Source organism: Balaenoptera ricei, chromosome 8 (genome assembly GCF_028023285.1).
Source record: "Balaenoptera ricei isolate mBalRic1 chromosome 8, mBalRic1.hap2, whole genome shotgun sequence".
Taxonomy (NCBI): domain Eukaryota; kingdom Metazoa; phylum Chordata; class Mammalia; order Artiodactyla; family Balaenopteridae; genus Balaenoptera; species Balaenoptera ricei.
In genome coordinates, this window is record NC_082646.1 from 23069488 (window position 1) to 23094005 (window position 24518).

Consider the following 24518-nt stretch of genomic DNA (forward strand, 5'->3'; position numbering starts at 1 on the left):
TCTTTTAATGTAAAATCACGGTTTTAATGAAATCATTTCTTCTGTTGCAGTTCTGGCCCTTCAAAGCTTGTACCTCTTTCCGAAATACATCCAAACATTTAAAAAAAAAAAAAAAAGCACCTGCTTGGTCAATTAGAAGCATCTTTTCTCGCATTAATCTTTCTATTTTGAGACTTTCTACTCAGACTTCAGCACATTTTTTTCCTCATCTAACACTGCTGAATAATCAGCCCTACAAGATAATGCCTATAATGTAATCACACCACCGAAAATGAAACTCTGAAAGAACAGAGCGTTACTATCACAGCTTTGAAAGTAACTAGAAGAAACAAAGTTTCTTAGACAGTTTTCTCTTGAACATGTGCTAAACTGTATTACCTTGCTAGCAAGGGAATTAACAAGGCAATTTTTGTTTGTTTTTGCTTTTTTGCCAGTACAGAGACTGTATGGAAACAGAGGGGTTCTAGAGTTAGGAAACAAAATGCTTATATAAGCAGCTAGTTGAGGTGCTTTTGTTGTTGTTATTTGCTTGTTTTTGTTTTTAACAAGATAGAGTTTTCATTTCATAAGGTCATAAAACATCATGTCCACAGCAGTGATTACAAAGAAAGTCTAAGATAGGATGGTTGAAGGTGCTTGGTGCAGTGACTATCACAAGAAAACAAAAAGCACATTTAAGAAGTGCAGGAACTAGAAAAAGCATGTGCGTGGCAATGAAGACCCAACGCAGCCAAAGATAAATAAATAAATAAATAAGTAAATTTATATATATAAAAAAAGTGTATGATAAGACTATACACGTGAGTGAAACTGAAATGATAAGTTTTTATCCTCTGTGTTGTCCAATTGGGCCAATTAACACAAAAGCATTAAGTAAACTGTGATTTAAATAAGCAGAACACTAAGCAAGTTAATTTTAAATGGTCCATTGCCAATTATTTCTCTCCAGCTATAAAGATATATAATGCATAATTCACCCATTTCTTACTTTTGGGACAAACATTTTTTCCTTTGACGTAGAGCAACCCAAATGTCTCTGTGTCCTACCTACTTCACAGGGTTGTTTGTGAAGATTAAATGAGATGATGACAGCTCTTTGAATATTTTATTTTTTTGTGAGATCCTAGATAAGAGCATATATATTTTTTTAACATCTTTATTGGAGTATAATTGCTTTACAGTGGTGTGTTAGTGTCTGCTTTATAACAAAGTGAGTCAGCTATACATATACATATATCCCCATATCCCCTCCCTCTGTGTCTCCCTCCCACCCTCCCTATCCCACCCCTCTAGGTGGTCACAAACCACCTAGCTGATCTCCCTGTGCTATGCTGCTGCTTCCCACTAGCTATCTATTTTACGTTTGGTAGTGTATATATGTCTATGCCACTCTCTCACTTTGTCCCAGGTTACACTCCCTCCTCCCTGTGTCCTCATTCTTTGAATATTCTAAAGCACCAGACAACTATAACCCTGTGTGCCCTCTCACTTATTCTCACTCATGTAGCTTATACAATGGAGAAAAGATTTAAAAAATGTTTATGCTGTTCTCTTAATCTGATGTAAACATTTATGTATTAGGTGGAATCATTTTTTCCTGGAAATATTTTAACAACTAGATAACTACCTGTTTAGATATCATACAATGTGAAGGCTGGGAGAGGAATTAGGTCAGTATTTCTCAGACTTTTGGATTTGATGGACCATTAAGAATAATAACAACAATAATGACAATAATGAAGAAGAGATAAACACTGAGTGGATAACTTTACATTTTATCAAGTAAGGACATTAAAAAGGTAAAAAATTTTATATTTTTTGTTTCTTGAGAGGACAGGTTAACATCAAAAATTTTATGACATAGTAACAGAATAAAAGAATCTTTTAAAGTGAGTACATTAACTTTAGGAAAAACTCATTACTTTTCCCTTCATTTTATCACAAATAGGGAACATTTCAATACAGATTGGAATCAGTCCTCAGATAGTGATTAGAATCCTTTAAAGACTATCAATAACTGCACCATAATCACTAGTCTAGCTTTATTAAATGACTTACATTTCACAATAATGCCAACTCAAGTTAAACTGAGTACTTTTTTCCTAGGAGTTTACTTGAAACAATTGGCTTTTCCACAAACCAATAAACAAACATACACACAATACTTAACGTCTTGACAACTAACATTTAAATAAGCCAAAGGGGAAAAAACAATACTATGTATGTGTTAAACATAATTTGATAAGGTGTAAGATTGTGGACCTGGAATTTATGGGAAGTGTTATTGACCTTTGCTTTATGAGGTGATATGCTTTTTATTTTCTTCCACAACTAACGGAGCATTAAGTGTGGAACGTCTATCTTTCAAGTTGCAGGTCAAAGTCACCACATTAAAGCTCCCCATAAGGCTAAACTTCAAATACGTGAGCCACGTGTGTTTCAAAATTTTTTTTTCAAAGTTGCCAATGAAGTTGATTAGTTATTGACACATCAAGAAGGGAATTTTCTCAACCGGTGTGATTCCGGAAGTTTGGTTGCACCAAAGAGAAAGAGGCGAAGGAACTGAGGTTCTGGATACAAAGTGTCGGCTTGAGGGCCAGGGGAACTCAGGTTTAAACCATTGCTGCAGACCCACCACCTGGGACAGGATGTAACTTTTACTTGGAAAGTGGTGGTGGTGTGCTACTATTTCGTGTTCCTTTTTTGAGGTTCCAAGAGGCTGGGACACACCCGGCCTTCCTCTGGCAGTTCTTCCTTGGTCTTTCTTGAGAAACCAGTCTCAGATCTCTCCCTTCTTCCCCAGACACTCACTCGGAGGTGGCGAGTTCTGTTTCACGGAGACTCCAAAACGCGAGGCAAGGCGGGAAAAATCCCCCTCTCCTCGGCAGCGCGGGAGGCGGGGCAGGCGCCTCACGTAATCTGCGCGCTGCACGCTGGGAAAACCGCCTCCCCGAGCCTGCGCACTCGCGCGCACGCCGGGCCTTCTCGTTCCCGTGCTTTGGCTGACGAGGAAGCTCCCGACGCCGCCGAGCCATAGACTGCTCCTGGGGTGGGGCTGCGCGGATGAGCGCCCATGAGAGTGTGACAGGGTGTGAAGCAAGGCAGTGAGAGAGGGTGGACGCTTACCCGCAGGGTCTCTAGTGGGGCTGAAACGCTAGTGGGGAGGAAAGGAGGGGCGCGGCGGGAAGTGAGAAGCAAGATGGGTGGGATGGCCTGGGAGGCCGAGATGGCGGTGGGAGGAAAGAGAAGGTGAGGAGAAAACGGTTGCACAAGGCCTGGCGGTAGTGCTTGGTAATGACGAAGGCACCAACGCCTCAGATTGCACAGCCGGGGTCAGTGGCTGTGAATGGTATTTGTCACAGGTGGAGGCCCAGCCTCTAGACCAGGCCTTGATTCAGCTGAGGGCCTAAACTCTGACAGAAAAATTAATCTGTTTTTACAGAAGCAGAATTACCTAATTAGATTTTGACTTGACATACATGCATGTTCTTTTACTGTGAGAGAGGCGAGACGAGGTGTAAAAGGAAAAGGGAAGAGAAAAAGAGGAAGGGAGACGAGAACCGCTGTCGTGGTTGCTTCTCTGAAACATTCTCAAACTTCCCAAGGCAGAGGGAGAACTGTGCATGTGTAGTATTTTCTAGGTATTACCGTTATAGCGCTTAAATTTACATACTAGAAAGGTACTGACAGGAATGTAGAAGCGCTATATGGAATTTACTAAACAGACATCTTTATTATTTGTTGTTGCTGCCTTTCTGTCATATATATGAATATTATACATGACTAAGCAGACAGATTCATTACAGTTTTCCAGGTCAGCATAGTTTCTCAAAAAGTAAGCAAAGCAAATGATAACTTGAGTGTAGACAGAGATCCTCATCCGTTAGGGTGTAGAGACTATACCATTCTAGGTTTCAACATTTTTCAGGTTTAAACGTAATCTTTCAGACTCCCAGGAAAATTATCTTAAGAATTTATGGGAAAGTAATTTAAAAGTAAAATTTGATGCCGTATGAAGGTAAGATAGGACAGTGGAAACAGAAGTCTCTTTTAGACTAGAAGAGATCTTGGTTCTAGTCTGGCCCAATTTTACATGTTTGAATTTGATCAACTATCTATCTCTGCCTCTGTTTTCACATCTGTAAAATTGAGATTGAATTAGATGAACTGTAAGATTTGTTTCAACATTAAGATTTTGTGAAGGCAGAAAAATCTTGAATGAATCCTGAGACAAGGCAGAAAGTGCCAAAGAGACAGGCTTGGCTGACTGTATATAGAGGGAGTAGAAGGAAATCATGGGGATGGTAGGCTGGCCCAGGTGATGTAGGACTTTGGATGCTCTACTATAGAATTTGAACTTAATTCTGGAGCAATGAATGGTCAAGGGAAGGTTTTTTGAGTTAAGGGAATGCAGTAATCAGAGTTTTGAAAGACTGCCCAAACAGCAGTTGGTAGAATGAAACAGAGAAGGGAGAATTTGAGTAGGTTAGGTAAGTGACAAATAATGAGAGCCCAAACTAACAGTGGCAGGAGGAGTGGAAAGAAAGGGAAGGATTCAAGACAGCAGCAGCATGAGTTTGTACCTAAAATTGACATTGCTCTAAACTTTGCAGCTCTTGCCTCCAGAATATGATGGCCAGTCACCTTGTAAAACCTGATACTAGAAATTGCAAGAGACCAAGAGAGTTGGAGGTAATCTTTGTGCTTGTGGAGCCTTACTCTTTTATTTTATATACTTCTCAAATTTTTTCCATTTAAGATAATTCGACTGATAAATGGAATTTAATGTCTTCATATTCCCAGAGCTGGGATTGTCCCAGCAGGAACTCTGTTGACTCCAGCTGCCTTTTCACTAAGTATAGGCCTCCAGGAAACTATTGGGAGGTTTCTTTGTGGTAATTTGTGATCTAGAGACAGAAGTGGGTTCATGCCTTTATGATACATAAGACTTTACATAATTATTTTGATACCTAAGTAGGATACCTAGGTACTATACTTGCTGATATTTTTGAAAAAGAGCACTGTATCCTGCCCTTCTTCACTACTGCCCCACCAATTGATCTGTTTACATTTAGAACATTATTTGTTCCCTTAAAGATTATGTTATCTTGCAAAAGTTTGCAAGCATATGGCTGTTATACAAATGAAAGTTTTGCTCTTTTGCTATGGAAAACATCTGCTGGCGCAAGATACAGGAAACTTTTTCATCAGGAGATTAATACTATTTTCAAAGTCTAAACACATAATAAAATTATTATGTTGAACAAAGTTGGGCCTAAAAGTTTGCTGGTTAATAAAATTACAAATAACTAACCAGGACACAAGAGTATATAATTTCCAGCATGTTTGCTTTTCTCTGAAAGATGTTTTATTTGCTTTTTTTTTTTTAACAGAATGTATATATCTTAAGCATCTTGCTAGCAATTTACCTATTTTCTCTACTTTCTTCTATTAGCCTCAAATGCCAGATAGTCCACAACTGTCCTCTCTTGGAAAATCAGATTCTTCTTTCTCTGAAAGCTCTGGACTATTTTATAAAGATGAAGCCCTGGAGAAAGATTTGAATGGTGATCTATAAAGTGCTTATATTTCTATACATTGATATTATAATATGGAAAGTTTATTATAGTTAACTTAGTGATTTATTTTTGAACAGATATGAGCAAGGAAATTAATCTAATGTTGTCTACATATGCAAAGATCTTAAGGCAAGTACTTACAGTATATTCTCTTGAGTCTTTATTTTACACATAGAGGTTTTCTTCTGGAAACTCCATAATGGGAAGTTTAGTTCAGGGGCTACAAAACCTATCTAGTAATTATAATTTTGAAATTTTTTATTCTACCTCAGTTTCTTATAATAGATTAGTTGTTTATTTTCAAAGACTACCTTTTCCACTAAACATCTTTTGTTTTGATACTCTCAGAGCTGAAACGAGGCTGGATATATTTTGTTCTCTAATTATCAATAGATGATAAAACACTTAAAATTTTATGAAAAAACTTTCAGAAAAATACCATTTGGTGAAGTTAACCATAATAGAGTGATGTTAAAGATAAAGTAAATATATTTATGAAATATTTAAATATTATCAATATATATTTGAAGGCTGAATTTAAATATTCTGTTGGCCTGAGACTATCATGTTTTATAAGGTGTTTTTTAAAACTACTGGACAGTCACTGTATTTGAATAATGGTTTGTGTGGCTGTTAATGTATATAGTTTAATATTAGAATTATAATGTGTAAGATACAGATTCTGCTGTGTCAAGGGACTTTGAGTAGTCAAAAATATTTGTGGAACTAATTTAACTTTTACTGAGCAGTGTTTGTAAATTAATGAAGCTTTTTGATGTACAAAGCCATTTAAATGAAATAGCTAACAAATATAGCATAATAGAACACATGACTATGATAGTGTGTTTAGATGTTATTACTATTTAGTTTAATGTAAAACTTTTTTTTCCCCATTAGTGAGAGAGCAGCAGTAGATGCATCGTATATTGACGAGATAGATGGACTCTTCAAAGAAGCCAATACTATTGAAAACTTCCTAATACAGAAAAGAGAGCTCCTGAGACAGAGGTTTACAGTGATTGCAAACACACTACACAGATAAAATTGTGTACTTAAAATAAGCTGAGAATTTAAACCTATTATTGTTGTAATGAAAGAATGACATTTGTGCTCTGAATGCTCTCCAGTTGTTAAGAAAATGTATACCTTAAATATAGAAGGGGAAACTCCTTAAATTTCTTTTCTCGATTTAAAAGGGGCATTAAGCTGGACATTAATATGACACATAGCTTTTCTTTTGAGAGTCAAATATTTGGCATATTTTATAAAAGTGTAAACTATTTAAATTGTATATGGATCCTCTTCTTTTTTTTCTTAAACCTCCTAACCTTTCTTAAATTTCTAAAAGAAGACTCAGTGAGTTAATTTGATAATATTTAACAATATTGCACTTTTTCTTTTAGAATATTTTGTTTAAATAGCAGATAGATAGCTTTGGAGATAGTTTTAAGATGTTTTTCATGGTCAGCATTGAAAAAAATTAAAACCCAAAAGTAATTTGTCCAGTTTCTCAATATGTAGTTAAACCGTGCTATTGCTATTTAATATTACCATTTGATTATTTTCACTATTATTATTATACATTGCTAATAAAAATTTGGTTTAAAATTATTGTCTTGTGGTAAAATAAAAACCAGAAATTGCTAACCAGAACTTTATATGAATTGACTTTTTTACACATCAGCCATATCAATGGTACAGTTAATGAAGTATATATAGAAGCCTTAGCAGCTAGCTGTGTGGTATAGGATAAAGATTAGTGGTCCAGAAGTAAAAAGATCGTTTAAACAAGTCAATCTCAGTGAGTCATTTCAATCCTATTATAATTCAGAAATTGAATTCGGACTAGGAAATCTCATAATATTTATCTAGCTGAAAAAATCCTACCTTTGTTGGAAGGTACTGCTATGATTTTATTGAAAACTTTTAATATGTTATATAATTATATGTGATAGCTATAGTGATCAGATTTTTAAAAATCACAGCACCAATTGTTCAATCATATAGATAATTCAATCTATTATTTGTATATTTTGCCTATATAAGCACTCACAAATTTGGACATATTTACAGGCAGTACTACAGGGAATTTGGTATTCCTCAGGTGGACAGCATGTTTGCCTTGCCTTCTAAATGTTAAAATAAAATCTCATTTCATCAGATTACTATTTTAAGGCATATATATCATATATAATAAATATTCATACAAGAAAGGACTGAAAACAGTAAAGTAAAAGAATATTTACTAAAAGTATTGGTTATTAAGTGGAAAAAATTATTTGGTTTGTACAGGGATATGTTAACGTCACAGGATATGTTGGAGGTCAATGAAGATTAGAAATGGGATTTTTAAAACTTTTTATTAAAAAAATGTTTTTAACATCTTTATTGGAGTATAATTGCTTTACAATGGTGTGTTAGTTTCAGCTTTGTAACATAGTGAATCAGCTATACATTTACATATATCCCCATATCTTCTCCCTCTTGCATTTCCCTCCCAGCCTCCCTATCCCACCCCTCTAGGTGGTCACAAAGCACCGAGTTGATCTCCCTGTGCTGTGCTGCTGCTTCTCACTAGCTGTTTTACATTTGGTAGTGTATATATGTCCATGCCAGTCTCTCACTTCGTCCTAGCTTACCCTTCCCCCCTCCCCGTGTCCTCAAGTCCATTCTCTACACCTGTGTCTTTCTTCCTGTCCTGCCCCTAGGTTCTTCATAACCATTTTTTTTTTAAATTCCGTATATATCTGTTAGCATACGGTATTTCTTTTTCTCTTTCTGACTTACTTCGCTGTGTATGACAGACTCTAGGTCCATCCACCTGACTACAAATAACTCAATTTCATTTCCTTTTATGGCTGAGTAATATTCCATTGTATATATGTGCCACATCTTCTTTATCCATTCATCTGTCGATGGACACTTAGGTTGCTTCCATGTCCTGGCTATTGTAAATAGAGCTGCAATGAACATTCCAAGAAGAGGTTTTTAAATTGGATTATGCATTATGTGTGTGCATATACGTTTCTGTTTTTTTCCATACCCAAAATTACAAACCTGCCATGGCTGGTCTTGTGCAGGACTCTTCCACACGTGAGAAAATGAGAGTTGTCTATATGTTAAATCTGTATGGACTTCGCAAGTGACCTTTTGTCTTTCATCGAAAGCACTTGACCTGCAGCAGTGTGGCCTCACCAGTGAAGGAGCAAAGGCTTTACTAAAGGCCCTTGAAAGCAACAGAACTCTGGTCGTTTTGGATATAAGAAAAAAATCCACTTGTTGGTATGTGGTCACTTTTTTTTTTAAATTGAGTAACACATAGCAAAACAAAAAGTTTGTTCACGTATTGACAGTTTTTAAAACTTAACGTGTTTCACTTTCCTCATCGTATACAGTTGGCCCTTGAACAGCTTGGGGGTTAGGGGTGCCGCCCCCCACGCAGCTGAAAATCTGAGTATAAGTTTATAGTCAGTGGTTCCGCATCTGTGGATTCAACCAACCTTGGCTCGTGTAGGACGATAGTACATATTTATTGAAAAATATCCGTGTGTCAGTGGACCCGCGAGGTTCAAACCCATGTTGTTCAAGTGTCAACTGTACTTTTCTAATGTTGCACTTCCCTTATGTTTTTAGCCGATAATGTACTAATTAAAGTGAGTTATACCTTTAAATTGTTCTTATCTCTACTCTGAATAGAGGTGAACCTAGATACTAAGCCTGCTTCCACCAAGAGCATTATTTCCTTGTTGTGCAACCTCTGAATTCTTGCAAGGAGTACTTTATTCATTTGTCAGTTTCACAAGTAATTTTTTTAATAGCTTCTGTGTGCCAGATACGGGGTCAGGCACTAGGGATAAAGCAGTGAACCAGACAGACAAAAGTCTTGCCCTCGTGGAGCTTACATTCTAGTGAAGGGGTTCAGATAGAAATGAGTAAACAGATAAGTAACATAATTTTAGACAGTAGGAAGTGCAAAAATATCTTAATGTAAGGAGAGTGAGGGGGAGTAGGTAGGACTCCATTGGATAGGTTTGTCAGGGGACAGCTTCACTGGAGAGGTGGCATTTGAATGGAGACCTGAATGAAGAGAGGAGCAAGCCATGGAAGATCTGGGGTAAGCACATTCCAGGACAAGGAGGCAATGAGTATGCAGGCATGTAGGTGGGTGGAGTATTTAAGGAAAAGCAAGGAGGCCAACATGGTCAGAGTAGTGAGTAAAGAAGAGTGTGGTATGACATGAGGTCAAGGAGCTAGCCAGGGGTCTGATCTTGTAAAGTCTTGAAGGCCAGAGTAAAGGTGTGGATTATTCTAAATGAGTAGAGGGTTTTGAACTGGAAAAAGGCATGATCCAAATAGTATCTGAATAAGATGACTTGGTATAGAGAATAGACTTGGGGGGATAAAGAAGAGAAACAGGGAGACCAGTTAGGAGACTATCACAGTGGTCCAAATACGAGATGTTTATGGCTTAGCTTAGGTTGGAAGTTTGGAGCAAGTGAAAAGTGGTTGAAATCAGGTTGTGTTTTGCGGGGGTAGCTAACAAGGCTTGCCGATAGATTAGATGTGGGGTATGAAGGAAATAGTAACAAGGAGACAAGTCGTTGATGATTATGTGTGCAACTGGGTGGTATCACTTAGAAAAAGGGGGCTGATGGGAGGAGCAGCTTTTGAGGGGATATCAGGACTTTGGTTTGTTATCTTAGATGCGCTTTAGGTATCTAAGTGTCTGGACAGTGCTCAGACTGTACTTTCTATCCAAAGGTATCCAAAGCCACTTTAGATGCAAAATGTTTAAAGTTGACCTTTGCTGCGGCCAAAATAGTAGCCACTGGGGGCAGTCTGCAAGATGGCATCTTAGGTTTTAGAGGAAGAAATTAGAATACACAAAGGGGGAAATAAGTGTATAATTCCATAATGTAGATTTCATATTTAATTTTATGGGAAAAGCAATAATTAGTTGGCTTTTGGTTTTAAATGGAAATAGCCACTCACTGGGAAATAATTACTCTAATTTCAATTTATTTTACTTTAGATCATTCTGTGATGAAAGCAGTTATCCAAAAAGTTCTCCAGATGGAAGGAGTGCCAAGTCAGAGGTATATAGCATGTTTTAGTTCTCTCGGAAGAATTTCTCCTTAATGGCTCGTTTTTCTTTCTTTCTTAAAAGAAAATGATCAAGGTGCTTTGTGCCATCTTAAAACTAAGTTTTTAGTCCAATGAAATGGCTTTTCTGTTTTTGAAAATATTGTGTGATGCCTTAATTTAGGTTCCCAGAAATGCAGATTGAAAACCTTTGACTAACTTAAAGTATCTTAATTTCCAATGAAGATCAAACTCTCCTAAATTACCTGTAACTTAAATGGCATATTTATCATTTCTGTCTCAGTACCAGTGGATAACTTCTCCATTGGTGAAGGAACCATCCACAACTGCTAGACAGAAAAAGGGAACTATAATTTTGGGAAGTGGTCAAAAAGGAAAAGCTACTATTAGAATTGGTTAACTCTTTCTTGTTTTTAATGCTACTAGAACTTATACCCCTTATGTTTTCCGATGTGCTAAAATTAAAAGAGCCAGTATTAACCACATGCACATTAGGAGGCCTATATTAGGAGTCGCCAAGTGTGTCGGGTGCCGTGGACAGCTGAGGCACGTTTAGCACAAAGTCAAGTTCCAGCGCATTGCAGAGAGCAGACGAAATACCCGGTGGTGAAAATTCACTGTTGCTAAGGGTTGAAACGAAGCAATAATTCCTCCTGTTTCTCAGGGTGTTCCGTTTGGCTGTTAATGAAATGTATTTCCAAGGAAGGCAGGCATGTGGCTGAAAAGGCCAGCCGTGCCTGGGGGTCACAGCGAGACCCTCCCGTCTCGCCCCCCTCGGCCATCCTGTGCTCTGGGAGCAGAGCTCTCAGCTACAAGTGAAACATAGTAGCTTCCATATCCGGATTCTAAGATTTTCTAAAGCCCTTTAAAGGCCCCCTTCTGTGAGTGGTGCTTGACCTGCTGGTGTTTGGGGTGGGAGGGTGGGCTGGGTGGAGGGTCTGAGCGCCATCCTGAGGGAAGGGCTTTGGAGGCCTGTGTGCGCCTGAGGCCAGGGGCCCAGTGCCCGTGTCCGAGGGGAGGCTAGCGCTGACTCCAGCCGTGCCGAGCCAGACGTCGCCCTCCTTCCCGACAAGCCAGCAAAGCCTGTCGCTCACCTTCCTGGCTGTGCTGCTTACACGTGCCCTCTGGGAAGGCCAGCCTGGCAGAGCTCTGTTCCTGCCCTTTGGGCTGCTGGTAACTGAGTACCTAGCCTGGGTGCTGGAGGGGAGGATCCATAGATGGTGGAGGCCCAGCGCCTGCCCAGGGTGCTGCCCCTCTGCTGAGGGACGCTTGCCCAGCTGGTTAGACCTGTTCGCACCCAACTGCCCACAGTCAGCGCCCAGGCTAGGAACAGCAGTCTCCCCATTTCCTCGGTGTCTTCTAGTTTTGTTCCTTTCTTCTTTTCGCTGCCTTCCTCCCCAAAGAGGCAAGATACTAATCTTCAAGAACCAAATCAGGCCATGATTTTCCAGCTAAACTCATGACAGTTCTGCACTTCTGAATGACTGGGTACAAACGTTTGCAAGGATGAGCTCTTGGGTGAGGCGCCAGCCCACTTTTCTAGCTTCATCTCTCTTGCTTGTGTGTGGGCACCCCCTGCTGCCCCAGATGCCTTGACTCCTCCATTTTCGTATATTCCTCCTCAGAATGCTGCCACCACCCCATCCTGGCCTTTGGGAATGTTAGCTGGCTGTTCCCCACAGCATCCTGTCACCCTGGTCCACTCTTTCTAACCTCTGTATGCCCTTCTATGAAATCTTGTCAGGTCCAACTGGAGGAAGACCACCTATAGGTCAGTTAGCTTGGGAAGGAACCCAACTGTGTGACCTGCTTCCCCTTTCCCAGTGTCTTTAAAATAACGTTTAAAAAAAAAAAAGAAAAAATGTTGTTCTAGAGCTCCTCTACCATCTCTTACCACCATCAGAAAACTACCCCCCAAAAGGGGGACCTCATTCATATGGAAAATAACTTCTTAACGTGTAGGCATTACCTTAGGGCATTCTAGACACTGGGGGAGGGAAAAGCCATTGTATTTTTTTCTAACATTCATGTTAAACTTCTTTCCAAAGTTCTTTAAACTGTGGTATTCTTACAGATAGACAATGTTGCCGAACAAGTGTTTGTTTCTTCCCTTTTTCTTCCCCCAGGCTCAAAGATTTGGAAAGAGATAGTTTAACAGAAAAGGTAAGGTAATCTCCACCTTAACAAAATGTATGATCAAATGTGACCATTTGACCGACACTATGTAGTTCCTAAAAACAAATTTAAGTGGAATTGGCTCTCTTTTCCCTGAAGTTGAGGATAACCTGGATGTTTTTGTCTAACGTGCTGGACTAATAGGCTATTATTGGTTAGCTTTTGGTAAGTCATCGAGTTTCCCAGTCTGGGTTCCGTACCATCAAGTCTGGATTATAATTTGTCCTGGTCACACTGTTTTTCAAAATCAGGTTTGTTCTAGTATGCTATTATGTGTCTGTTTCACCTTTAATCTTTCCATTTTTCACCACTCTGGAGATGGTGTGATATGATCTTAACGAAAACAACAGGAACATGTCTTGTGAATATTTAGTTTTCTTTTTGGCCGACTCAGCATTGCCCGCCATTCAGTCATTGTTATGTGACCAGGCAGTGTAACTATTTGTGTATTAGTCCATTGGTTCATAGCCTGGGAATGTGGAGACTTCTAAACATATATCCTTCCCTTAGGAATGCGTGAAGGAGAAATGGAATCTCTTGCCTGAATTTCTGCAGAGAGAAATAAAGAATCAGTTATGTGACTTGGAAACCAAATGACATAAAGAAGAATTATCAGAGGTTAAGTCGTCAGCATCCCGGCGGCTAGAAAACGTTTCCTCCCATGTAACTTGTCTGACCAGGGAGGCAGGATCATCCCACCTCTCCCTGTTACCTGATAGTTATAAAGGAAGTGCATGTGTTTCCTTATTCTCTCATGGCCACTTGTTGACATTCACTGCTACTTAAATTATCCTTTCCTGCTGTAGGAGGGCTACCTGGCTGAAGTCAAATCCCTTTTAAATACAGATTTGTCCTTGGAGAACATGCTTTCAGTCGGGAAGTGAATGGATGTCTAGAAAACGGGAGCCAGACAAGTGGTGAGGAGCGCAGAGTGGAAATAGCAGAGAAAAAGAAGTCCCCCAAACCTGTTTGCAAACTTTGCATGCCCAGGAGAAGCAAGTCCGATGGAGAAACAAAATGTAAGAGCACTTGACTCGTTTGACCTCGTTGGAGTCTGGTACCGCCTAAGGGGAGGACAGACTTGGTGCCATAGGGTCTGTCTGTTCCCCCCACACACAACCCCTCCACCGGCAGTACTTGTTTTTTGTGTATCTTTTTTTTTTTTTGGGGGGGGGTGGTGGGGGGTGGCTGTGTTGCTCGGCTTGTACGATCTTAGTTCTCCAACCGGGGATCGAACCTGGGCCCTCGGCAGTGAGAGTGCCGAGTCTTAACCACTGGACCGCCGTGGAATTCCCTCTTGTGTATACTTCGAACTAGCTTAGATATATACTTAAAATTTTTGTCTTCGACCAAATTATAGAGCATTAGATCCCCAAATGTGGTTGAATTTATGAGGTATAAGAAAACAGGACCTGCTGATATTTATGACTTGTAAGTGACATGCCTGTTGAAGCTAAACATTTAGACTCCTTCCCCGCTTGTAGTCAGAGTAACTCTTCTGGAATTTTTAAAAATAAGAGCCTGGGACTTGAGCTCAGGTCAGGTGCTTGGCCACTTCATCGTTTGACGAAATAAGCAGAGGCTCTGTTTCCTTGTCCGTCTCAGGGTTGGGCCCTTCATCCAAGAGCTTGTGTTAAAATGGCCTAGCAAACTGGCAGGTGCTAATTTGATGACTTTATGAAGACGGTGGTTGCTTAGAATAAGAAGAGAAGGATACTTAATCCTCAGAACCTGGTCTGTGCACCAGCTTGCTAATGCTGAAGAACTATACCTTGGCTTGAACTCTTTATTCATAGTGGCTTTTTTGTTTCTTTTCTGTAAGCAGCTGAAGTCTCATGTAGCCCCTCATGTAGGATTACAAGGCAAACTACCAGGCAGACCACCATCACATCTCATTTCACAGGGGGGTCAGTATATAATGAATGGACAGCCCCCATTTTAGGGGCCAACTGTTTTTGGTAAAACACATATAGAATTAGTAGGATGTAACTTAGTAATTCTGACTTCCACGTTGCTTCGGTTTCCCTTTTGATATTCTGTTTTTAGACATTCATGAACAGCATTTCTGAAGACCTCATCCATGTTTACTCTTAGCATGGGAAACTTCAAATGTACATACACAAAATACCAAGGATAGTAAAATGAACCCCTGTGTACCTATCACCCAGTATCAACAGTTAACAGCTCCTGGCTGTTGTTTCATCTATAACCCCATATGCTCCAAGTGAAAATTATTCCAAATGGATTACAACTCCATACACACCCATGTCCCCCCAGTTGGATTACTTTGAAACAAATCGGACATGTCATCTTATCCACAAATACGATATTTCTAGATGACAAGGTCTCTTTCTCTGACAAGTTTTTTATTCATATTTTGCTATAATTGCTAACATCTAGCAAACAGTCTTTTGAAGAAGACAAAACATGCCTTACAAAGTGTAACAGTTCCTTACTAACAAATATATAGTAGTGTTCATACCTCCCCTTGTGTAACAGGGTTTGGTTGATTTGTTCCTTAAGCCTTTCAAGTGATAGATTCCTTATTTCCTTGCCGTTTATTTAAAGAAAATAGGTCTTTTGTCTAATAGCTTCTAGGTCTGGCTGACTGCATCGTTTCAGTGGTGAATGTGTTCCCTTGTGTCCAGTTTTCTGTCAACTGGTAGTTAGGTCTAGAGTCCTGATCAGATTCCAGCTTTATTTTGTGCGACTTCATTGACGGTATGGGGCTGTCCATCAGAGGCATGTAATGTCTCTTCGGTGATTCTAGCCGCCGTTGATCAAAGTCTAGATCCATTATTTCTTAGGGTTTGCAAAACGGTGGTATTCTAAACCTGTCATCCAAAGAAACATTAAGCTCAAAGCTTGTTTTAATGTCCTGGCAAAAAGGGCTTCTCCTTGGAGGGAAGAGGGTGTCCATGCCCTGAATCTTTCCAAACAGAGGGTACTCTTGGTAGGGAGGAATATAAGTTGTTTTGTGCCCACTGCAAATCTAGGGTCTGGCTGAGCTACCAGTTGGCCTTACTGTGTGTGACAGCCCTGCCAAACAGATACCTGAGGAAGACCCTGAAAAAGCAAAATCAGGTGATTCTGTCGATGAAGAAGAAAAAGAGCAGGTAGGGCTCGCGTTTCAGTTTCTTAACTCTGCCTTATTTTGGTACACTTGCTGGTAATTGTGAATTTACACTTGGTCTGTCTCTGGACCGTAAGTGACTGAGAGGGTGTTAGAACATATCCCTGGACCCAGGGCAGTACGTAGTGTATTCTGGTTAGAGCCGAGGACTCAGCAGGCCCGTAACTTTGGTGTGTTCTCTCCTGTCTACCTTCCTACCTCTCCAGCTGTCAAGATTTGACAGTCAAACCAGCAGATGTGATGCGTTTAAAGCATTTCCTTCTGATGTCAGATAAGCTCCTTTCCCACATCTAATCTGTCTATAAAAGCAGAGTTGTCGTGTTATTATGTGTATTGTAATAATGCTGCTTAGACTTTTTAGGTTAGAAAACTGGTGGCTTGCCAAAGGCCTCCAATATAGAAAATGTCAGTCTCTAGCACTGTCCCGTGTGACTTGAGGGGCAAACCTAGATACTACCAGATGGTCGGTCATACGCTATCTATTTCATTCCTGCCACAGGATTAGCTGTGGAAGTCGGGAAGTCTGTAGGTTTACAGGTGGGTAGTAAATGCCCTGTTACCTGCTAAAGATGAGTATCCGTGGTTTGCTCTAAGGCAGGGTTTCTCAAGCAAGGCATTGACTTTTGGGGCCAGATAAACCTTTGCTGTGGGTGTGAGTCCTGTGCATCGTAGAGTGTTTAGCAAGGTCCTGACCTCTACTCACGAGATGCCCGTAACATTCCCTCTCTCTCCTCCCAGTTGTGACAACCAAAGTCACCTTCAGGCTTTCCCAGATGTCCCCTGGGGGGCACAATTGCACTGAGCGAGAAGCACTGGACTCAAGGCTAGCAATATCACCGAGGTAGACTTGACGTCCTGTTGTAAAAGACATACTGATTCTCCTGTTTTTATTTTGGAAATTAGATGCCACTGTTCATGATCCTTATTCAGATGTCTGTAATGAAGTTGAGTCAGACTACCCACTCACAGGTGGGACACTGAGACAGAGGGAAACAGCTTGTCCAAGTCCCATGGCCACACCCCTTGCCTCCGAAGAAACCGTGTCACAAGGGAAAGCAAGCTGGCTCTTGTAATACTGACAAGTGTTTTTTTTTAAACAAATGTGCCAATTTTAGAGTTGTTCTTTGCCCTCTAACCTTTTGGAGGGCTTCCATAGCCTTCAAGCTTCTGAAGAAACGAACTGGGGCACTCTTTCCCAAGCAGGAAGCAGTTTCGCTGGCAGTGTGTGACAGGCCTTGGGGACTTGGAGGATGAACACTTGTCGCAACAGGGTTTATCCCGATATGCTAGAGTAAGGCTCAGTGCACCACACCGGTGTCATCAGGTAGTGTTTGTTGGTCAAATAAGTAGTACTACAGAGAGAATCTTACTTTAGTCAATTTAAAGTTTTGAGATCTCACTATGTTTTTTAAAACAGGTATTAAATACAGGCATTTGGTAAAACAGTACAAACGGCTGTTTGGTACATAGCAGCCAAAGAAAAACAATGTGGCTATTCCATGCTGAGCTATGCTGTGAGCGTTATCAAATAGGTACTGGATTCTGAGGCCTTTGTTCAGGAACAAAAAAGAATATAAAATATCTGATTGCCACAACTAAGGAGCCGGCCTGTGGCAACTAAGACCCAGCACAATTAACTAAGTAGCTAACTGACTATTTTTTAAAATCTCATTAATAGGTTTTTAATATGATTTTTAAAAATTTATTTATGTACTTTATTTATTTTATTTATTTTTGGCTGCGTTGGCTCTTCCTTGCTGCGTGCGTGCTTTCTCCAGTTGCGGCGAGCGGGGGCTACTCTTGGTTGCGGTGCGTGGGCTTCTCATTGCGGTGGCTTCTCTTGTTGCGGAGCACGGGCTCTAGGCACGCGGGCATCCGTAGTTGTGGCTCGCAGGCTGTAGAGTGCAGGCTCAGTAGTTGTGGCGCACGGGCTTCGTTACTCCGCAGCGTGTGAGAACTTCCCAGACCAGGGCTTGAACCCTTGTCCCCTGCATTGGGAGGCGGATTCTTAACCACTGCGCCACCAGGGAAGCCCGAGCTCTAACCTTTTAAAAAATGTGTTCCTTCCACCTTCATGGAGCCGGCGTATGGGATGGGGAGGAATGAGAACCCGATTGGCAGGGGTCCGATCGCAACCCCGGAAGGGGACGGGGGAGGATCTAAGAGGTGGCACCGGGCCACAGTCGACCCCCAGTGACAGCTAACAGCTGCACTGCTGCCCCTTCCTGCCCCAGGACCTGAGCCCAGGTCCCGGGGTGGCTGGAGAAACGCACTGTTTTTGGTGAGATGCTCTTACTGTGTGGAGCTGCTCCAGCTGCCCCGGCGCCGACACTCCTGCAGGGCCCTGTGCCCGTCCTCCCTGCCCCCTGCCCAGGGCTCGGGGAACAGCAGTCTCTGTGGGGCAACCTGCTTCCAAGTCCTTCAGTGACCATGGAGGAGTGGGAACGGGCTGGGCTGCCGGAGAGCCTGGGCATGCAACACCTGAGCTCAGCCCTGGGGGCTCACGTGAGGGCAGGGGCTGGGGGGTGCGGGCGGTGAGCGGAGGGGCCTCCAGCCGGCGTCATTCTGGGCCCTGGACCCGGGGAAAGACCTCACCCTCTCAGTCCTGACCTGCCGCTCGGGAACCCTGTGGCCCACCAGCCCGAGGCCTGTGGCGCCCGCCACAGACTGCCCGGCGCACGGCTGGGGTGCCAACGCCACACCTGGATTTTGCGCGGGGACCATCGGGGGGCTCGGTGCACGGGAAGACGAGCAGCCCCCAGGCCTCGACACGCCCCTTCCATGTCCATGGAGAAGTGCCGGATGGAAGGCCGGCTGTGCTCCTTTTCGAGCCCCAGGGAATTTGCAGGAACAGCCCTCCCGGCCACGGGGTGCCTGCCCACCGGCTCTGGGCCTGCGACCAGCCCAGAACACAGAAGGCACAGAAGTGGGTGCAGGGAGCTGAGCCGGGTCTGCAGAAGGGCAGACACCACAGCCTGGTCCACAGCTGACTGGCCCAGGGCAGGTGAGAACGGGCGGGCAGGCTGAGGGGAGGACAGAACGTGGCACAGCCTGCCCGCCTGGGCCCCGGGGAGAAGGTCGGGGCGCTGCCCGCGCCCTCGCTCCGCTGCCTGGCATCCTTTGTGGGGGCGAAGGGCCGGAGGCAGGGCTCCCAAGGAGCTCAAAGGCCAGGGAAGGACACACGGGACGGTCCAGACCCACCCTAGCGCTCCAGTGGGGCAGCACCCTCTCTGAATTCCTACTGCCGCCAAACCGCATCCCTAAGGCCTTTGGGCAGAATTGCTAGGACCCAGGAAGGCGGCCCCTTGCTGTGGTCCAGACTTCACCAGCTGCCGATGAGCGGAGGGAGCCAGCCGGCCGGCCGTGAGCAGGAGGACAGGGCACGGGCACAGGGACAGCCACAGCCGGGCTTCCCGCAGCTGTGCCCACCGCCAGAAGCAGCTGCAGCCAATCACAGCCCCCGCCATGCCAAACAGTGCAGGGCAGGCGAGAGGCCGGCAGGAACCTGACACCCCCTCACTGGAGAGCCGGCCGGCCAGGGTTGGGGGAGCCATCCCCGTGTGAACTCACCCCACAGCTCAGCCATCTCCCAGTGACCCAGACGCTACACCAGCAGAGAGCAGCCTGCAACGGCCGCAGGGCTGATCCCCGACCAAGGTCAGAACTCCCCCCAGTGTGATGGCCCCCATGCCGCTCCTGTGGTGGAAGGGACCGCAGGCAGAGACCAGGAGTGGAGTCTTTTTATTAACGGCTGCGTTTTCAAAGAACCGTTTTGTTAGCAGGAAGGCTCCCCAGGAGGGGATGGCATTAGTGCAACAAGGGGGAGCCTTGACACCAGGCTCTCCAGACACGTCCAGGTGGAGACTTTTGGCCGAGGCCGGCCGCCAGGGACTCAGGGGCTGGGAGGACATGCGGCCCCTCCCCCGCCCCGGCGGGGCACTAAGGCACCGGGCCCGCCTGGGTGGGCAGAACTTGCAGCCCTCAAGCTGCAGCCCTTTGCTCAGGAGGAAGGCATCCTGCGTGGGGTCGCAAGCCAGGAAGAGCTTCACCATGCCCTTGGCATCCTTGGAGCCACCTGGCCTCAGAATGCAGCTTCTGTAGTCCATGGCAACCTGGCAAGAGGGGGCGGGGCTGCAGGAGGGTGGAGCTCCGCCTTCACTGAGGGTGTGGGTGTGGCCACCTCTGCTGTGACTGAACAAAGGGCAGGGGGAGCAGGAGGTCCAGGGCAGGGCCCTCAGAGCCTGGCAGGCCCAGGCGGGCGGCACAAGCATCTAGGCCCAGGCCAAGGACCACCGTGTTGGTCTGCGCGGCAGGACGGCCTCTCACCTTGCCACTCAGGACGCCCTCCTGCTTGAAGCGTGTGTGGAACGTGTCCGCGGAGTACACCTCGCTGCACGGGTAGCCATAGGACTGGGCGTTGTATCTTCCTGCCAGGCGGCCGAAGGTCGCAGGCAGGTGGGTCCCTGGGACACACGCGGAGAGGCTCCTGCCCGGCCCCCTGGCCGCTCCGTGCCCCTTCCCCAGAGCGCAGAGCTTGGGGCCTCAAAGCAGCCCTGTCTGAGTCCCCTGCCACTAGAGGGAGTATTGGCCCAACACTCAGTGGAGGGATACAAATCAATCTTTGCCGACTTTCTGCTGAAGCTCACGAGGGTTCACCCCTAAGTCTCTTACAAGGACAGCTGCCCGAGGCTCCGAGGGATGAGTCAGGGCTCGCCCTCCGGCACGGGGAGAGCGAGGGTTAAAGCGCTCACGAGGGAGTGAAGTGCGTCTCCGCACTGACACGCACCTGCAAACCTCGTTGACGCGTTCCGTCCGGGCTATGAAGCCCTCTCCTGCCTCTTGCAGGCTCTCCAGAAAGCACGTGCAGATACGCCCACCCCACCCTCGGACTCCGCGGGCCACAGCTGGAGGGACCAGCCCTGGAACCCAGGCAGGAAGAGGCCAGAGGTCAGCGGGCCTTGGCCAGAGCCCGTCAGCCGGTCCCCCTTCACACACCACCAGAGGATCCTCTTGACCTGGGCAGTAGCCGCCAACCGACCGCTAAGGTGGGCCCAGTGCGCGCTTGGCTACCTGGCGTGGCTGGGACCCCGAGGATCTCCTGGCAGAGGCGGGCATTGTCCTGGGCCGGGTCCGAGGGCGTCTGCGTGTGCAGGGCCTGGTCCACCTCGGCCAGGACGATCTGGCGCAGGTTGAAGAGGCCTGGGGGGCGGGAGGAAGGAGACGGGGGGCTGGCACTGTGTCCAGGCCGCGCTTTCCAGCCGGGCGGTCCAGGAGCCCCTTTCCTTTCCCTCGGCCCGGCCGCACCGGGGTTGGCCAGCCGGGACTTGATGAGCTTGTCCAGCAGCCCCTGGGGGACGGCGCTGCCCGTGCCCCACCGAGACTGGCAGCAGCGCCAGGGCTTCACAGGGCGCGGCGCTCCCAGCCCCAGAGCCTACCCTCTGGTTCTCATCACCGGCTGTCACCAGAGTCGCAGGCAACGTGCCTTTCTTTTCGTTTGTCTTCTTTCCGGCCCTCAGCCACGCAAAGGTGTGAAGCCCTGACACTCGCTGCCACGTGGATGCACCCTGAGAACACGATGCTCAGCGAGAGAAGTCAGACACAGAAGGACACACAGGGTGTGACCCCACTGAGGGGAAACGTCCAGAACAGGTAGATCCACAGAGTCAGAGTGGGTTCCTGGTTGTCAGGGGCAGGGGAGGGGAGGGGAGGGAATGATCAGTAAGGGCGTGAGGGACATTTTTGGGGTGAGGGAAATGTTCCAGAACAGGGCAGTAGTGACGGCTGCACAGCTCAGTAAAGTGTCCCCACACGCTCCGGTGCAGCGTGTGAGAGCATCGCTCTCAGGACGAAGGGCTGACCGCAGGAAAACTGAACGAGCACTGGGTCCTGGGCCCAGACGCTCAGCTGGGGACCCCGCCGTGGGGAAGTCACTGGGACTTGCTGAGCCTCCACCGAGACTGGCAGCAGCCCCAGGGCCTCACAGGGCGCGGCGCTCCCGGCCTCAGAGCCTACCCTCTGGTTCTCATCACCGCCTGTCACCAGATTTGCATGCAACGTTCCTTTCTTCTCTTTTGTCTTTTTTAAAGGCAACTCTTGAATACATGTATTTAACATGCAGGGAACCAGTCCTGACTCCTTGATCTGGGACTTCCAGCCTCCAGAGTCTCGAGGCCATCCAGTTCCCTTGTTTACGCGCCCAGTGCGTGGGGTTTGATGATGGAAACTGACACCGAGGGCGTCACCACGTGCGGGGTGACATCAGCGGAAGAATCCGGTGGCGAGGGTCTGCCTGAGGACCATGGGAGAGCCCGGGCCCTCCCCGCCCCCTGCCTGCAGCCCCTCGCCCGCACCCTCTTGAGAGCGGAGCTGGTGCATCGCTTGCCAGAACTCATGGAAGTAGGTCTCCAGCTCATCATGCTGCAACAGGGAGGGCGGGTTGGGCGTAGGCTTGGTGAAGTTGGCCACCATGGCCGCGATGGCGATCTGGCGCCTCCCATCCTGCTGCAGGCAGCCCAGCTGCAGGCCAAAGCAGGCCATGTGCCCGGACTTCCCTTCCCTGGGGAGGGACGTGGGTGAGGCCCCGCTTCCACAGAGGAGCCCCGGCCCACGGCCGACAGGTTCCCCCACGCATGCACCGAGGGTAGAGGTCCAGGTAGAACTTGCCGATGGATGACCTTGCCCGAGGCCGCGTCCCGGACCGTGTAGAGCCTCACATCTTCGTCACACACGTTGGTGCCCTTCTCCAGGTCGAAGGTCAGCCCCAGCAGCTCCTGGGAGATGCCCAGCCGCCCGCGCGTGACCACCTGCATGGGGAAGGACTCATTGAGCAGGTGCTGGTCCACGTGGTAGCGCGTCTCCTCCCCCTGGTTCATGTAGTAGCGTGGGTCCTAGACGTTGATGGGCCCGTCAAAGTGCAGGCCCCGCCTCTGGCACTCAGCCTTCTTTAGCTCCAGGATCACGGCCGCTCCTGCTCCCAGAGGGGCTTTAGCTTCTGGGCCAGCTCATCTGCGGGCGGAGGGGAGAGGCTCGGCTATGTCCCTGTGGCAGCCCCCCAGCCGCACCCCACCCCACGCCCCTCGAGGCAGAATGAAGGGTTGGGGAAGGCGACCCCCAAGGGCTGACACAGTGGGGTCTCAGGCAGCACCACGTCCAGTCAAGGTCCGCCTGACCCCCGTCCCCACTGGGACTCGGGGAGGCGGGGTTACCTAGGAAAGTGGCCACCACCTGGCTGGTCTTGGCCGCGTTCATCTCCAGCACGGGGTCGGCACGCGTGCTGAACCCCAGCAGGCGGGACTTCTGAGCCTGCAGCCTTACCAGCTCCCCGAGGATGGCGCAGTTCTCCTGGAACCCAGAGACGGCCAGCGCTGGGGACCGTGGGCCACGCCCTCCCCACAGGCCCCGGGCCAGGTCTCTGTGGGCGGGCAGGGCTCTCAGGCCACTGGCGGGCACAGCCAATCCCCCTCCCTCCTCCTCCTGGCCCGGATTTCTAGACACTTTGGTGCTGTCCTAACACGTGGTCTTTATGAACACAGGTCCTTTTGGAACCAGAAACAGCGTGAACCGTGATGAGCTCTAAGGCCAAGGGCAGGAAGAAATGCGACCAGCCTCTCCAGGAGCCACCCAGGGGCCTCCCCGGGCTCAACAGTACAAACTCGGCTACCGTGCAGACAGCAGCTCATCCCCACGGCGCCCGAACACCCAGCCCCTGGACGGCGAGAGGCCTGTTGCTGCAGGTGGCCCGTGGCTGGCTGGTGAGGCCCGGCCCCAGGCGTACGTCACCTTCTCTGGGGCCACCTCTCCGGGTCTGCGGTGGGGTTCTCCTGGGAGCCCCCAGTCACCACAGGACCAACGTGGCCTGTCTGCAGCCCAAGAAGGTGGGGACACAGGACTGTCCCCCGTGCCCTCCGCATCACCCGCGAGGCCGAGCAAGCACCAGTGGTGTCTGCGGGGAAGATGAAGGGCTCGTGCACAGCCCCCATCTACTGAAGATGCTAAACGGGAGAAGCATAGGCTGCAGCGGTATGGACCAAACGCAAGTGTCCTTGCAGGAACCGATGTCTGAATGTCAAGGCTGTACCCAGGCCACAGTGAGAAGGCCCAGACCCCACGCAAGGCACAGAGAGGGGATGGGGGGAACTTCTGCGAATCTGAGCTCATCGGGCATCACCCCAGAGGGAGAGGGAGAGAGCCAGAAGGAGATACGGAGGGAGAGGGAGAGAGAGGGAGGGAGAGACTTCTCTCCCTTCCCTGGGGGTTCTCTAGTGCAGCCAAGGCCAAAAACCACTGCATTTCGGGAGATGGGTCCTCGTGGAAAAGCTAAATAGTAGCTCATGGCATTATGGACACATATTAAAAAGGCCCCAAATCTTGGGGAGTCAGGGAGGGGAGCTGGCAGCTGCCTCGTAAACGAGGAGAGATTGGGCGTCAGAGGAGGTGCCTGTGCAGCCCGCCGCCGCCGCCCAGGGTCCCGCAGACTTCATCTCCCAGCTGTGGTCCAGGGCTGGAAGTCAGCAGGGAGGTCAGGCCGT

General features: G+C 46.7%; 2 protein-coding genes and 1 long non-coding RNA gene across 3 annotated transcripts; 2 read left to right on the top strand and 1 right to left on the bottom strand.

The window, feature by feature from the left end:
* Positions 1–2948: 2948 nt before the first annotated feature.
* On the top strand, positions 2949–6621 carry TEX12 (testis expressed 12). Its single transcript, XM_059929337.1, has 5 exons — positions 2949–3089; positions 4614–4692; positions 5456–5567; positions 5657–5708; positions 6477–6621. The coding sequence occupies exons 1-5, from the start codon at positions 3064–3066 to the stop codon at positions 6619–6621; spliced, it is 414 nt and encodes a 137-aa protein (XP_059785320.1). The 5' UTR covers positions 2949–3063.
* A 2042-nt stretch (positions 6622–8663) lies between these two features.
* Positions 8664–13984, top strand: LOC132370442 (uncharacterized). Its single transcript, XR_009504569.1, has 4 exons — positions 8664–8861; positions 10612–10675; positions 12809–12845; positions 13704–13984. It is a non-coding gene; the product is annotated as an uncharacterized LOC132370442 (long non-coding RNA).
* Positions 13985–19568: 5584 nt separating this feature from the next.
* On the bottom strand, positions 19569–24147 carry LOC132369684 (thimet oligopeptidase-like). Its single transcript, XM_059929360.1, is given in 10 exon segments — positions 19569–20102; positions 20317–20453; positions 21061–21189; positions 21295–21405; positions 22341–22546; positions 22626–22657; positions 22659–22951; positions 22954–22995; positions 23196–23401; positions 23651–24147. Coding segments are annotated over 10 exon segments (2187 nt in total).
* Positions 24148–24518: the final 371 nt, after the last annotated feature.